The sequence below is a fragment of the Dipodomys spectabilis genome, unplaced genomic scaffold, assembly GCF_019054845.1.
Source record: "Dipodomys spectabilis isolate Male_0828 unplaced genomic scaffold, ASM1905484v1 ptg000119l, whole genome shotgun sequence".
NCBI lineage: Eukaryota > Metazoa > Chordata > Mammalia > Rodentia > Heteromyidae > Dipodomys > Dipodomys spectabilis.
The window spans coordinates 3036324-3052006 of NW_024870796.1; the positions used below are offsets into that span (position 1 = coordinate 3036324).

General features: G+C 52.2%; 1 protein-coding gene across 1 annotated transcript in view; it reads left to right on the forward strand.

The window, feature by feature from the left end:
* Positions 1-15453, forward strand: part of Fstl4 (follistatin like 4) — a 313515-nt gene extending 298062 nt beyond the window's left edge. The window contains 7 exon segments of the mRNA XM_042689005.1: positions 1403-1429; positions 3521-3639; positions 5349-5498; positions 9349-9396; positions 9398-9457; positions 12573-12682; positions 14119-15453. Of these exon segments, the coding sequence (XP_042544939.1) occupies positions 1403-1429; positions 3521-3639; positions 5349-5498; positions 9349-9396; positions 9398-9457; positions 12573-12682; positions 14119-14815 (1211 nt within the window). The 3' untranslated portion in view covers positions 14816-15453.
* The last annotated feature ends 230 nt before the right edge of the window (positions 15454-15683 follow it).

The following is a 15683-nucleotide window of genomic DNA, read 5'->3' on the forward strand; positions in this document are numbered from 1 at the left end:
GCAGGTCACCATCTCCCCGCGGGGCTCAGGGAGGTTAGATAGCCCAGGACCCTAGCTACCAGCTAGAAAGCCTCTGCAGGCCGGGAGAAACACATATCTTCCAAGCATACAGCTGGGCGCAGAAGGTCACCAGAGACGATGATCAGACCTCCTTTGGCCACCTAGACTGAACTCAAGACCCCAAGGAAGTTCCGGAACCAAAGCCCCAGTCCTGATTCGTACTTGTCATGCAACCAGAAACTCTGGCCCTCCCAACTTAGCCACAGTTTTGCTTCCCCACAGTATGAGCCTCTTAAACTGAAAAATCTCAGGAATGCATAACTCACAAGGCTTAAGTCACTTTCATTACAGTTTAGTGATCACTGGTCCATTTTAGTGCTAATTATTGCCTATTTCGTAATGTTCCTAATCTATCAATTAGGAAGTGGCACCGTGGCTCAAGCAGTAGAGTGCTCGCCTTGAGCTGAAGGGCCCAGGGACAGCGCTCAAGCCCAGACAGAGTTCAAGCCCCACGACCAACCAAAAAAAAAAAAAAAAAATCCTAATCTATCAATTAAACTTGTCGTAGATAGGCCTAGCCATGGAAAATCAATAGAGACTTCAGAACCATCTGTAGTTTCGGTCACCCAAAGGGGAGGGGGCTTGGGATATGTCCCCGCCCCCCAAAGTAAGGGTGGACTGCTGGGCATGCATACAACTATGCTCATGGTGACTTCTACTCCATGGATTGTCACCCACCTCGTGTGCTCCCCCTTATAGTCACTGCCACCCAGGTGGGACCATAGATGAGAATTTGTCAGTCTCCATCCTTTGATCAGACTCCGAGCTAAGGCTCTGTCCTCAGGAAGTAACCAGAAGCATTTTGCATGGAGAAAGCTGGATGAACTCCATTCTCCTGGAAGTAATTAAGGAACTGAGCAGAGAGCAGAGATACTGTGATCCAGGGGCCTAAGTTCAAAGAGCTCATTTAAGAATCAGAATGTCGGCCAGACACCGGGGGGTTTGCACTTGTAATCCTAGCTACTCAGGAGGCTGAGATCTGAGGATCGTGGTTCAAAGCCAGCTCAGGGAGGGACATTTGTGAGAGTCTTATCTCCAATGAACCACCAGAAAACCAGAAGTGGAGGTATGGCTCAAATGTAGAGCGTTTGCCTTGAGCTGAAGAGCTGAGGGACAGCGCCCAGGCCCAGAGTTCAAGCCCCACAACCAGAAAAGGAAAAAAACATTAGGATCTCCTGAGCTTGGAAGGGTTAATGCATATCAAGTTGCCCACAGTAGCACAGATTCTGTGAGTGATAGTCAGTGCTAGCCTGTCCCTCGGTTGAAAGAAGATCTGACATTGTTTTCTTCTCTTTCCCTCCTGCAATCATGTCCCTACTTTCCTGCCTCTTGACTGCTTCAGTGGCAAATATTTTGTGGCGAGAGGAAGGTACTAAGCTTGATTGTCCTGTGTGGGGGTCATCGTGGGTCATCTTTCCATGTGCTACTCGCTGGCTTTGCAGACACTGGGCCGTTCCCACAGGGAGAACCCTCAGAACAAATCAGAGGGGAGGGGAGAGGAGGGGAGGGGAAAGTCAAACTCCCAATTTAAGAACCAGTGGCTCACACCTGTAATCCTAGCGACTCAGGTGGCTGAGCAGCTCACAGTTCAAAGCCAGCCCAGGCAGGAAAGTTCCTGAGACTCTTCTCTCTAATGAAATACCAAACCGTCAGATGTGAAGCTGTGCCTGAGGTGTAGAGCACTGAGCCGTGAGCAAAAAACTCAAGGACAATGCCCAGGCCCTGAGTTCAAGCCCTAAGACACACACACACACACACTCTCTCTCTCTCTCTCCTCTCTCCCTCTCCCTCTCTCTCTCTCTCTCTCCCTCTCCCTCTCTCTCCCTCTCCCTCTCCCTCTCCCTCTCTCTCTCTCTCTCTCTCTCTCTTCTCTCTCTCTCCTCTCTCCTCTCTCTCTCCCTCAGTAAACTTTAAGATAGGCAATTTCTATTGAAATATGCTTATAACCTCAATTAAAGCAGACAACCTGACAGGGATTTCCAGATCCTATGAATCCTAGATCTGGACCTTGTGTTTTCTCAGTGGTTGATATTGTTGTTGGGTTTAATACTTGGCTTATCATGTGCTGTTAAAAAAGAAAAAAAAAAACGAGACTGAAGAGGCTCAGCAGCACAGTGCGCGCCAGCAATACACAAGGCCCAGCCAAAAAGAAAGACTAAATACAAAATAAAAGGATACCTTACCTCATACAACTTTTTTTTTAGCATCCACAGCAGATATATTCAAAGCATTCTTTTGGAGGGGATGCTACAGAGGAAAGCTACCATGGTTTCTATCAATATGTATTTTTCGATGGCTGGGTTTTACAAATTAGTAACCAAATGAATCTTGAGATACAGGTTGAAACCGCTATGTGAAACGGCCATCGAAATGGTCCAACACGGACAGTTTCACATAGTTTGAAGCTGGCATGCACGCGTGAAGCAAGGTCACAGCCTGGTCCCTGCTTGAGGAGTGCGTCCCCACGCGGGCCCCGTCCCGTCCTGTGACCACCGTGCCCCAGCCAAGCCAGGTCACCCATAGTGACTTAGTGGACATGAGAGGCAGGAAAATGTGCGCTGTGGTCAGGGCTGAGCACGCTCCCTCTCTGACACACACACACACACACACACACGTGCACGCACATGCATGCACGCACGCGCGCGCACACACACACACACACACACACACACACACTCCGGTGTTAAAAGCAGGTAGGCCCAGCCTTGCTCCTCCTTGGACCTCTGTTCTTGGATCTTCAAGGAGGCTGAGTCAGACATCGATGACTCACACTTACAATCCTAGTTACTCAGGAGGCTGAGATCTGAGGATTGTAGTTTGAAGCCAGCCTGATCCTCAACACCCTAATTAACCAGCAAAAAAATCAGATACAGAGGTGTGTGGCTCAAGGGGTAGAGTGCCAAGCATGAGCAAAAAAAAAAAAAGCTGGATGAGAGTGTAAAGCCTTGAGTTTAAGCTTCAGACCTGGCACCATTGAAGGAGACCCTTCTCCCCAGAGAAAGACTGAACCACCTGTGCCCCGGCCCCACTCCTTTCTCCCCAGATGTCTTCTGGGCTGGCCACAACTCTGAGCCAGGGTGAGGGGTGTGTAGGCCTGGCCAGGGTGTGGACTGCACTGCCTGGCTCAGACTCTCAGAGAACTGGCAGGATAGAAGCGAGAAGACGACATCAGAAAGGAAGCGTTAGACAGGCTGAGACCCAGGGAGTACAAGCTGCAGCGTGCTGTGTGCTCCGAAGGGCGGCCCGGGTCTGCGGAGCTGGAGGTGGTGGTGGGCTTTATTGATCCCTAGCCCTCTTGGCTGGGCACTTTCTCCCCCATGCCCAGCCACCCTCAAGCCAGCTCCTCACCACCTTCCCCTCCCCGCCAGGAACGACATTGTGTCTCACGCATTCCACATTACGTGTGACGCCGCAGGTCAGCGGCAGGCGGGGCCTGAGGGTGTGCGTTCCCTTCTCCCAGGCCTCAGCGTGGGAAACATGTTCTACGTCTTCTCCGAGGATGGCATCGTTGTCATCCACCCCGCGGACTGTGAGATCCAGCGGCACCTCAAACCCACCGAGAAGATTTTCATGAGCTATGTGAGTCTCTGTGCCTGGAGCAGCTGATAGATCACCCAGAGTCCAATCTCTTAACCACGCGTGCCACAGGATCGTTGCAATTCCATTTGCTATCGGCAATGGGGGGGGGGGGGGGGGGGAGTACGGTTCCAAGTTCGTTCCCAAGCTAGAGAAACAATCTGCAGAGCAAAAAGGTCTAACTCTCCCTCTTCCATCCATCAGTCCCTTCTCTGCCCTGAGACCCAGGATGCACCTGGATTCCTGCCCTCCACAAGGTCACAGTCAAACGATGGAGACAGTACTGTGGGCAGACAGCTGCAGGACAGGCATTGCTATGGAGGTCCTCAGTAAGCTAGGGGAGAGCTCTGGGGTCAATAACACATGAAGCCCAGTAGACAGGGAGCAGGCAGACACCGAGGACTGGACAGCTGGTGACAGATCCAGGAGAATGCTTCACTCTGTCACACGGCTGTGCTGCGGGTCCAAGATCTCATTGGGGTTTTTGAATTGTTTTTTTGGAAATGTTAATTCTATGTTTTTTGAGAATATTAATTCTATTGGATCTTCTTCTCACATAATAACTGCAAAGCCAGACTGGTTAATTTCTGTGTGTGCGTGTGAGTGTGTGTGTGTGTGTGTGTGTGTGTGTGTGTGTGTGTGTGTGTGTGTGTGTGTGTGTGTGTGTGTGTGTGTGTGTGTGTGTTCTAGGGACTTTTTTGGTCAAGGCTGTTGCTCTACCTCCTAAGCCACACCTTCTCTTCCAGCTTTTGGGCGGTTCATCGGAGGTGAGTTTCATGTTCTTTTCCTCTCACAGCTGGCTTTGAACTACAATCCTCTCCGGTCTCAGCCTCCTGAGGAGCTAGGACGACAGGCAAGAGCCACTGATACCCAGCTTGGTTGCTTTCTACAATTAAATTTAAATAATCATACTCTACTACTTTGACATTAATTTCTTACATTATTATTTCTCAGGATCTCCCAGATTCCTAAACTCAAGTTTTCCAGATAAGACTCTCTGGAAGGGATTTCATGCAACATAAGCCGCAGTGAAAAATATCCCAAATATTTGTTTCTGCACCAAAAAAAAAAAAAAGTGCCTAAATACTTTCCTGAAGGATTGCCAGGCTAGCCTTCCTTCTAGAAAGTACTGAGTCCCTGGTGGCTGAGGCCTCTTCTCCCCTCCCCTCTGCTGGGGTTTGATGCCTTCTTGGCCCAAGAGGGAGGAGGGAACTTTAAAAAAACACATGGAGCCAGGCTCTGGTGGCTCACGCCTGTAATCCTGGCTACTCAGGCTGAGATCTGTGGATGGCAGTTCAAAGCCAGGAAGACAGGAAAGTCTGTGAAACTCTTCTCTCCAATTGACCACCAGAAAACTGAAAGTGGCTCAAGTGGTAGAGCACTAACCTTGAGCAAAAAACAAAAAAGCATAGGCTGGGAAGGTGGCTCAGTGGTAGAGCACTTGCCTTGCACGCATGAGGCCCTGGGTTCGATTCCCCAGCACCACATAAGCAAAAAGAAAAAAAGCCGGAAGTGGCGCTGTGGCTCAGGTGGTAGAGCACTAGCCTTGAGCTGAAGAACTGAGGGACAGCGCCCAAGCCCAGAGTTCAGGCCCACGACCAGACCCAAAAAAAAATTTTTTTAAAGCTAAGGAACAGTGCCTAGGTCCTGAGTTCAAGTCCCAGGACGGCACCAAAAAAAAAAAAGGTACATGGCTGACAATTGCCTTACAGGAAGAAATCTGCCCTCAAGAGGAAGCGGACACCGCGCAGCCCTGCCAGTGGGCCTCTGCCGTCAATGTCAGGAACCAGTACATCTACGTGGCCCAGCCAACACTGAGCAGAGTCCTTGTGGTGGACATTCAAGCCCAGAAAGTCCTACAGGTACAACCCTACAGAGGAGTAAGGAAGCACCCCTCTGCTGGGACTCCATCCAGGTGCAATGTGACAAGAACCTCAGACTGTTTCTGTCAGTTGTAGAGCTTCGGCTCAGGGCCTGGGCACTGTCCCCAAGCCTCTTTGTGCTCAAGGCTAGTGTTCTACCACTTGAGCCACAGCAACACTTCTGGTTTTGGAGTGGTTAATTGGAGATGAGTCTCCAGTGGACTTTTCTGCCCAGGCTGGCTTCAAACTGTGATCCTCAGACCTCAGCCTCCTGACTAGCTAGGATTATAGGCAGGAGCCACTGGTGGCCAGTGTATATATATATATATATATATATATTTTTTTTTTTTTTTTTTTTTTTGGTGTGTATGTGGTACTGAGGACTAGAACCCAGGGCCTCATGCATGCTAGGCAAGCACTCTACCACTGAGCCACCTGCCCACAGGACTATTTTATTAAAGCGGCCCTAACTCTTTGTATTAAGATTGGGGGAAGGGTCCTCTCAAACTTTGTCCTGGCTGGCCCTAAACCACTGTCCCCCTTATCTCTGCTCTTCCAGTAGCTCAGATTCTAGTCACGAGCGACCGTGCCCAACTTCTTGCTATAATTAAACATGCACCTAGAAGACTTTCTGATGGGTTGAATATAGGTATGAGAGAAAAAAGGAAATCAAAATGCAGATTAAGCCCGAAACAGTATCCAATATTTTAGAGACAGCAAGGTAGAAATTGGATAAACAGGTCTGGAATCCAAGGCGAGTTATCTAGCATTGGAAGTTTGAGAGAGGTCAAAGTTGACCATGAAATTCTAGCAACTAGAACAGGAGCTGTTTCTACCTGTCCTTCTAAAATTCCTTGGCCAGAGAACACGCTAAGTAAATTTTAATCTTTCTGAAGTTTAAAGACGGATCTGAAACCGAACTTATGATCATTGTTGGCAAATGCTCTGTGTGCCTCAAGAGACTGTGTTTTATGAGGCTGTTAGCTATGATATTAGATATATGTCGGTTATGTCAGATTGATTCATTATACTGTTCCGATTTCCTAGCCTTTGTGATTTTTTTTCCCCTCAGCTGCTGAAGAGTTTTAAAAAATTTCCACTCTGACTTTAGATTTATCCATGTCCCAGATTTTTGCTTTAAAATTGTAATATCTTCCTGAGGGAAAGAATCCTTTTGCTTTAAAAAAAATTCTCTTTATCTCTGGTAATGCTGCTTGCCTGAAAAATCTATTTTTTTCGTAATACTAGCATAGCTAAATCAGATTTATTTTGATGGTTCTCACGTTATTTTCCATTCTTCTGTTTTTCAAGAAACTCTTTCATATTAAAGTATCACTGGAGATGTAGTTGGAGTTGGGATTTTACCTAGTTTAATAATCTTAGTCTTTTACTTAGTATTTTTGATCCATTTATATTTAATGTAAATAATTATGCTTGATTTAAATTTTACCTTTTATTTTCTCATGGGACTTGAACTTGGCCTCTGAACTCTTTCACTCAAGACCTAGTACTCTACCACTTGAGCCACAGCAACACTTCCAGTTTTTTTGGTGATTAATTGGAGATGAGAGTCTCATAGACATTCCTGTCCAGGCTGGCTTTGAACTGCGACCCTCAGATCTCAGCCTTCTAAGTAGGATTACAGGCATGGGTCACACATCTAATTTGGCCTGTTTGTGTTGCCTTTTTCTTCTATTAGCTTTGTTAAATGTTTTTTTTTTCCCCTCTGTTATCCTGTTTAGAAAGTACTCTTTTGTTCCTCTCAGTATTAACAATTTGCATCTTTGCATCAATGCATGTGTATATAAATTGATACTTTGTTGCCCCAATAATGCTAGAAACAACTCCTTTAACCTTTCTCAGGTCTCATGCATGACAGTGGTAATGAACTTAATTCCATAGATAACCCTTCATGATTATCATTTTTATCAGGCAATAATGTGTATTTCTACCATATATTTACCTTATCATTGCTTTTTTTTTGGGGGGGGGGGAGGTCCGGTCGTGGGCCTGAACGCTGTCCCTCAGCTCTTCAGCTCAAGGCTAGCACTCTACCACTTGAGCCACAGTGCCACTTCTGGCTTTTTTCTTTTTGCTTATGTGGTGCTGAGGAATCGAACCCAGGGCCTCAGGCATGCAAGGCAAGCGCTCTACCACTGAGCCACCTTCAGCCACCTTCCCAGCCCAATCATTGCTCTTTATTTCTGGAAGTACATAGTTCTCTTTCAAGGCTGCTGGCAACAGATTCTCACAATTTTCCAAGTATTGGTTTTCTCTTTATTATATGAAGGTATTTTCACAGGTACATAATTCTTTTATTGGGAATTGTTTTTGTCCAGCATGTTAAGATGTCAGCCCACAGCTTTCATTTGTTTCTGTGGACAGGCCAGCCGTTGAAGGTAATGCAGCTTTTTTTGTTTGCTATAATTTTCTCTTTGATGCGTTCACTCTCCTCCCTCTTTTCTTACCCCTACCTTTCCCTCCTCCTTTCCATCCCTCTCCCTTCCCTCCCTCTTTCTAACCCCCTCCCCCACCGCACCACCCTCTCCTCTCTCCCTCTCCTCCTCTCCATCCTCCCCTCTGCCTTCCACCTCTCTCCCCACTTTTCTCCCTTCTCCCCTCCTTCCACCTCCCCACTTTCTCCCCCTTTCCCATCTCTCCTCCTCCATCCCTTTCTCAATCCTACCCTCCCACCTCTCCTCCCTCACTCCCCTCTCCCCTACCTCCCCACTCTCTCCCTTCCCTCACTCTCCTCCCTCCCCTACCTCTTCCTACCCCTCCCCCCTCTGCCCTCTCCCTCCCCTTCCCCCCATCTTCCCTCTCCCCCTCCCATCCTCCCTCTCCCCTCCTGCCTCCTCCTTCTCCCCCTTCCTCTCCTTCCCGTCTTCCCTCTCCCTCCCCCCTCTGTCTCCCCCTCCTCCCTCTCCTTCCCTCCCCCCTCCTCCCTCTCCTTCCCTCCCCCCTCCTCCCTCTCCTTCCCTCCCCCCTCCTCCCTCTCCTTCCCTCCCTCATCCTCCCTCTCCTCCGAGTTCAAGCCCCCAAACCAACAACAGATTCCATTGTGGCAGGCACCAGTGGCTCACACCTGTAACCCCAGCTATTCAGGAGGCTGAGGGCCCAGGGTCTCCATCGGTATGAAGCCAGCCCCATCCGAAAAGCCTAAGAGACACTCTTCTATCAAAAAAAGGTAGAAGTGGCTGAGATCTGAGAATTGGGGATCAAAGCCAGCCCTGGCAGAAAAGTCCCGGTGGCTCTCATCTCTGATAAACCACTCAGAAAAAGCTGGAAGGAGTGCTGTGACTCAAGGATACAGCAGAGCCTTGAGCAGAAAGCTCAGGAGGGCTGGGAAAATGGCTCAGTGGTAGAGCGCTTGCCTTGCTTGCATGAGGCCATGGGTTCGATTCCTCAGCACTACATAAGCAAAATGAAAAAAGCTGGAAGTGGCGCTGTGGCTCAAGTGGTAGAGCGCTAGCCTTGAGCTGAAGAGCTGAGGGACAGCGCCCAGGCCCAGAGTTCAGGCCCTACAACCGACCAAAAAAAAAAGCTCAGGGACAGTGTCCAGGCCCTGAGTTCAAGCCCCAGGGGAAGGGGGGGGAATCCTTTCTGAAGGAAGAAAGGGAGAGCCCCAAAACTGATTCCTGAGTAATAAACCTAAAGCCTCTGAGTTGAGGCTTTAGGCGAGGGGGAGTTGTTTCTACCCTGGGCTCCCAGACTGTGTCACCAGCGATGCTTCCTTCCAGCCAGCGTCTTGCTCTGCGGGCACTGATGTCAGTCTCTGAAAAGTGCCGGCCTGGCCAGCACAGCATCTTCCCCCGTGACGATGACCAACTTGTCACCGTTCCCTTTCAAGTCCATAGGTGTGGACCCTCTGCCGGCCAAGCTGTCCTACGACAAGTCGCCACGACCAGGTGTGGGTCCTCAGCTGGGGAGACGCGCACAAATCCCGAACGAGCCTCCAGGTACGGCGGGCATGGCGTCCAGCGCCTGGGGGGAGAGGGGGAGGAAGGAGAGGAGGAAGTGAAGATGGGAGGGAAAGGGGAGAGGAGGAGAGCAGAAAGAGGGGAGAAACGGAGAAGGAAGAGAAAGGGCAGAGAGAAAGAGGGGGGGAATGAGAGGAGACTGGAGGGGGTGTAAGGAGAGAGGGGAAAGGGAGCTAGAGGAAAAGGAGAGAGCTGGGGCTGGGAAGGTGGCTCAGTGGTAGAGCGCTTGCCTCGCATGCATGAGGCCCTGGGTTCCATTCCTCAGCACCACATAAGCAGAAAAAGCCAGAAGTGGCGCTGTGGCTCAAGTGGTAGAGCGCTAGCCTTGAGCAAAAGAAGCTTAAGAACAGCACCCAGGCCCTGAGTTCAAGCCCCAAGACTGGCAGAAATGAATGAAAAAGGAGAGAAACAGAGGGAAGAGAGAACAGAGGAGGGAAGGGGGCTTAGGATAGAGAGGAGGTAGGACAGGGCGAGCGGGCGGGAAAGTGGAGAGAGAGAAAAGAACAGAGAGGGAGGGGAGATACGGGAGGGAAGAAGGGAGCTGGGGAAGGGAGGGGAGGGGAGGGGAGGGGAGGGGAGGGGAGGGGAGGGGAGGGGAGGGGAGGGGAGGGGAGGGGAGGGGAGGGAGGGGAGGGGAAGGGAAAACAAGGAGAGCCAGGGAGGAAGGAGAGAGAGAGGGGAGGGAGAGAAAATAGAAACACAAGAAGGAGAGCGGAGAGAAAGGAGAAGAGAGAAATAGAAGAGGATGGAGGAGAGAAAGCGAGGCAAGAGTTGAGGGGGCGAGGAGGGAGGAGCGTTCAGTAGAGAGGAAGGGACAGAGGAGACACTGAGGGGAAGAGGAGAGGGCAGAGAGTGGCGGGAGGGGAGGGGAGGGGAGGGGGGATACGCCTCCCTCCGTCCCGTAGGCTAGGGCTAAGGAAACCAAAAACAAAATCCTGAAATGTCACAACTTTGAAAAAGAACCAAAACCTAAAGAACGTCCCCTTCGCGAGGGGCGGGGAGAGCGGTGTGCACAGGACTGGAAGGAAGCAGCGCAAAGAAGAGCGTCTCCGCATCCACCCAGCGGCCACGATCCGCATAGACAAAGATTTCCCTTCCTGCACGGCTTATAGCGCAAAGCTTTATTTGTTCCTCCAGCCCTGGGGCTGGAACGCGGGGCCTGGGCACTGTCCCTGCCCTTCTTTGGCTCAAGGCTAGCCACTCTAGCACATGGGCCACAGCGCTACTTCTAACCAAGGACTTTCCTGCCCCTCAGATCTCCTCCTGAGTAGCTGGGATTACAGGTGTGAGCCACCAGCACCCGGCTGACAAAACCTTTTTATTCAACCCCAGTATTGTTTCTAAATAGCCATCTTTAGGACTTGGGGTAAACTCCGCCTCCTGGGTGTGTCTACCAATGAGGCTCATGCCCAGACTCTCCCCAGCAGGCAGTGTTTGAACCTCTGGCCTCCCCTTGAATGCTACCCCCCGAACTCCCTTGCTAGGGTTCCCAGCTTTTAGCCTCCTGGACCCCTGGCTTCCCTTCTCAACTGGCCATCACCCATCTAAGGAAGACGTCCCAGCCTTCTGTGGGCCTAGCCGTGTGCTAGGGCACAAGAAGCAGGCCAAGAATGAAATCGGGACTCCAAGAAACAAGGCAGACATGCGCAGTGTCCCACGGCCCTGCTCCTTTGAGGAATAGGCCCTCAGGGCTTTGAAGCCTGAAAACGACACTGAGCGATGACAGCCTGTAACTTCCCATCTCTATTCCACGCTAAAATGACAGGCCTGAATCAAGCAATGACCGCATGCCACCTTGGAACTGGCCTGGCATTTGCCCTGGACTCTCAAGAATCCTGTTTCTTCATGCGGGTATTTCCTTAATCCCCGCTCCCAGGGCAGCTTTTCTTCCATCAACTCAAAATGAGAGTTCTCAATGGGCTGTTTCTTAGGGTGTTTTTTTTTTTTTTTTTTTTTTTTAAAAAACAGGAAAATGAGCCCAGTGCAACTTTAGAACAAAATCACAACACCCATGCTAGCATTCTGCCCCCTGACCCCCAGAGGGACAGTAAGGGAGAGAAACTCCAGCTCCAACCGCAGGCTGGCCACCTGCTGCCTGTCCTGTCCTGAAAGGGACAGCCAGAGGCCATCCCCATCCTGAAAGGCAGAAGGCATTAAGAACCCCAGCAGAAACTGCACAGGCCCGGCCGCCAGCTTGGATCCCTCTCTTCTGTACCACAGCCACTAGCCGGCTGGGCAGGGTTGTGCACCCCTGTAATCCTAACCTTCCAGAGGATTGTGAGCTTCAGATCAGCAAGATCCAAAAAGAAAAAGGATTGAGGGAGACCCTCCATTTGCCTTGGAAGGGGCCAGCTCCTCCTGTGTGGTGGAAGGTGTGGACAGCGGCCTTAGAACTTGGAGGCTAATGCGCATGCGGGGGAGGCAGAGGGGCCTCGGAGGGGTCCCCTGGCCACCGTCACCACCTGGCTCTGAACCAGCAGGGTTTGCACACCGAGGAACGGATCTGGTCGCCTCCTGCCCAATCCCACAGCGCAGGAAACACCACCCTAGGGAGACTGAGGCAGCCACGATCCGGTCACTACCCAAATACACAACACAAGCAGCCTGAGCCTTTACCGTTCCCAGCGAGTCCCCGTGTGGAATCCGCAGCCTCCCTCCTCCTCCCTGCCCCGCCCCGCACTGTAATGGCAATCTACACCAAGGCTGGCCAGGACAGATCGAGAAGGTGGGGTTCCCTGGTAGGAGCAAGGGGGGGTGGTCTCTGAACAAATCGAAGCATGGTTCTGGTCTGGGAGACCCTCTCAGGCCCCCCAATCTGCTTTCATGGTGGCCTGGACCAAGGAGGAGAGAGTGTCTGGGGTCTTTTCTTCTCCTCCCCCATCCCTCTCCCCCCTTCCAGGAAAGATGGGCACCTGCCTCCAACATTCCTGCCCAGACTCCCATGTCCCTCCTACCTCTCTGAGTTGGTCTAGCACCCCTCCCCCTCTCCCTCCCCCCTCCCCCAGGTCTAGCCCTGAGCAAGCAGGTGTAGGCCTCCGGACTCCAGGGCCTCTCCTCGCAGGCTGGTCACACGAGATCCCGCTCTGTATTCTAGGTGATCACAGAAGCCAGCACTGGCCAGGGCCAGCACCTCATCCGAACGCCCTTCGCCGGGGTGGACGACTTCTTCATCCCGCCCACAAACCTCATCATCAACCACATCAGGTGAGGTGGGCGGGGGGGGGGGGGGGGGGAATTGAATGGGGCCAGAGCGTGGACCCCACGGCTTAGCAACTGTGTTGGAGCTAATGCTACTAGTGATGCCAGGGACTCATCCTCAGCGTGAACACAACAGAGAAGAAAAGGAGCGAGTGTCTGCGCGTCCTGTAACGTGTGCATGCTTGGTATGGGGCTTACACTCGGGGCCTGGGCACTGTCCCAGAGCGCTCAAGGCTGATCCTCTACCACTTGAGCCACTCCTCCGCTTCTGGCTTTTCGGTGGTTCGTTAGAGATAAGAGTCTCAAACGCTTCTCTGCTTGGGCTGGCTTCAAACTGTGATTCTCACATCTCAGCCTCCTTGTAATGCCAGGCATGAGCCTTTGGCACCCATCTGCCCCCTTGGACGGAAGTGCCAGGACACTTGGGTCTCCATTTCTAACGATGCCACAGGCACAGATTTGCTCAACTGAATCATTACTGTCCAATTCGGACTCATCTGCTAGTCCATAAACCAGCTGAGACACAGATCTCCTGTGTTTCCTCTTGGCCTTAAGTCTACACTCACCTCACAGGCCCCAGCCAGCTGCCACAGGATAGGAGAGCTGAGACTAAAGCCTTTTACCCTCGTTCAAAACCAGTTCTGCCCAGAGCACCAGTGGCTCACAGCTGACGGTAATCCTAGCTACTCAGGAGACCCCAGAGCTGAGAATCAGGTTCAGTGCCAGCCTGGAGGCATAGCCAGGCTCACACCTGTAATCCTAGCTACTCAGGAGGCTCAGATTTGAGGATTGCGGTTCAAAGCCAGCCTGGGCGGGAAAGTTCATGAGACTCTTATCTCCAGTAAACCACCAGAAAGCTGGAAGTGGCGCTGTGGATCAAGTGGTAGAGCGCTGGCCTTGAGCTGAAGAGCTGAGGGACAGCGCCCAGGCCCAGACAAAAAAAAAAGAAATGTAGGCATAGCTCAAATGGTAGAGCATCTCAACCAGAAGAGAAAACAGAGCAAGAATGTGGAACCTCCCCCTCCCCCCAGTTCAAGGCCCAATACCAGCGCGTGTGCGCACACACAGACGCACTTGTGAAGAGGAGTGCATGACAGAGGCTAAGCCCGGAACAATTGTTCCTCACCCAACTCGGCTGACACGCATAATTTACTTAAGCCATCCCTGCAGAATGGTCCCTCTTTCTAGGTTGCCGAGGCTGGAGGCGTGGCTCAAGTGGTTAAGCACCTGCTTACTAAACAGGAGACCCTGAGTCTAGTCCCCCCACCCCCCATACCACCGAAATAAACAAGAGAAGAGACTGGTGATAAAGGGAGAGGGGAGGGGTAAGGATGCAGTCATTTCGGACAAATGCCAGCCCTCCCTCCCTACCCGTGGGGGGGAAAGCCTCTGGCTCTCTGACCCCCCCCAATTCTTCCCCCCTCCCCACCCTCCATTCCCAGGTTTGGCTTCATCTTCAATAAATCCGACCCCGCAGTCCACAAAGTGGATCTGGAGACACTGATGCCAATCAAGACCATCGGCCTGCGGCAGCATGGCTGCGTGCCCCAGGCCATGGCGCACACCCACCTGGGCGGCTACTTCTTCATCCAGTGCCAGCAGGCCGCGGCCGCGGCGGCCCAGCTGGTCATGGACAGCGTCACTGACTCGGTGCTAGGCCCTAACCGGGGTGTCACGGGCACCCCTCACGTGTCCCCCGATGGGCGATTCGTCGTGAGCAGCGCCCCGCACAGCCCCCGGCTGCACGTGCAGGAGGTGAGCACGCGGGGCGAGATCTGGACCCTGCACGAGCTGCAGATCCACGCGGGGGTCTCGGACGTGGCGTTCCAGCACTCCTTCACCCACGGCCACCAGTACAACGCATACGCCACCCTCGAGACAGAGCCCGGCCTGCTGTTCCTGGAGCTGTCCACGGGGAAGATGGGGGTGCTGAAGGACTTGAAGGGGTCGCCCCCCGAGCCGGGCCAGTCCTGGGGAGGACCCCGCAGGGTCCTGAGGGACAGCGGGCTCTTCGGACAGTACCTCCTCCTGCCAGCCCGCGAGTCACTCTTCCTGATCAACGGGAGACAAAACACACTGCGGTGTGAGGTGTCGGACATAAAGCGGGGGGCCACCGTGGTGTGGGTGGGCGAGGTATGAAGGAAGCCCAGGCCAGAGCCCACCCTGCTCCCCCCCAAGGCACCTCCTCGTCCTGAGACACCACACGCACCCCCCAAAGCAGGCGCCCCTGTACATTGTCACACCTGTATTCGCTTTGCGGTGCAGCACCGGTCTCCTGGCCAAGTCTTCTAGCACATAAGGGCCTGCGGCTGCTAACAAGATCGGGGATGTGGGGGGGAGGGTGTTTTGTGATTTTTGTTCTTCATTAGAAAGTATGATTCGCCGCCTTGAGCTACGACGAGAACCCATGCTGCTGTGTAAAAGGAATTGGTTTCTGTGCCCAGCTGGGGCACAGCCCCGCCACCCAGCCAGCCTTCCTGCTTTCCAGGCTTGGCCTGTTCCTGTGCCCCGAGAAGACACACCCAGAAGCCGGGGCTGAGCTGCCCCACCCCCCACCACGCCGGATCCACCGCACTTGCTCCTTCCAGGCTTCTGCTTTGCTTTCCTTTCCCATCCAATTTTGGTACAAGCTGAGCCAATGAGACTTATTTACCACCCTTGGTTGGGGGGAGGGGGCAGGAGGGGGAAAAAAATCATTCTTTATTTTGGAAAGTTTTTGATTAAAAACTAATTTTTTATAATTGCAGATGCTAGTAAGCAGAAAGATACTCTTCTGAGGGCCCAGCCATCTGCCTTCCCTGGCCGCTTTAGGCCCAGTCTCCAAAGGGAGGGAGGGAGGGAGGGAAGGAGACCACACCTCCCACTCCACAGCCAGAAAGAACAGCGATCCTCTTCTGTACCATTGTAAACCCCTGTTGCCCCCAAACATGGCTTCAGGCTGCCTTATCAGTGAGGACTCGAACCCAAGCCCTGAGGGCCAGCTTCTCACCTCATTAGGCAAGCCCAG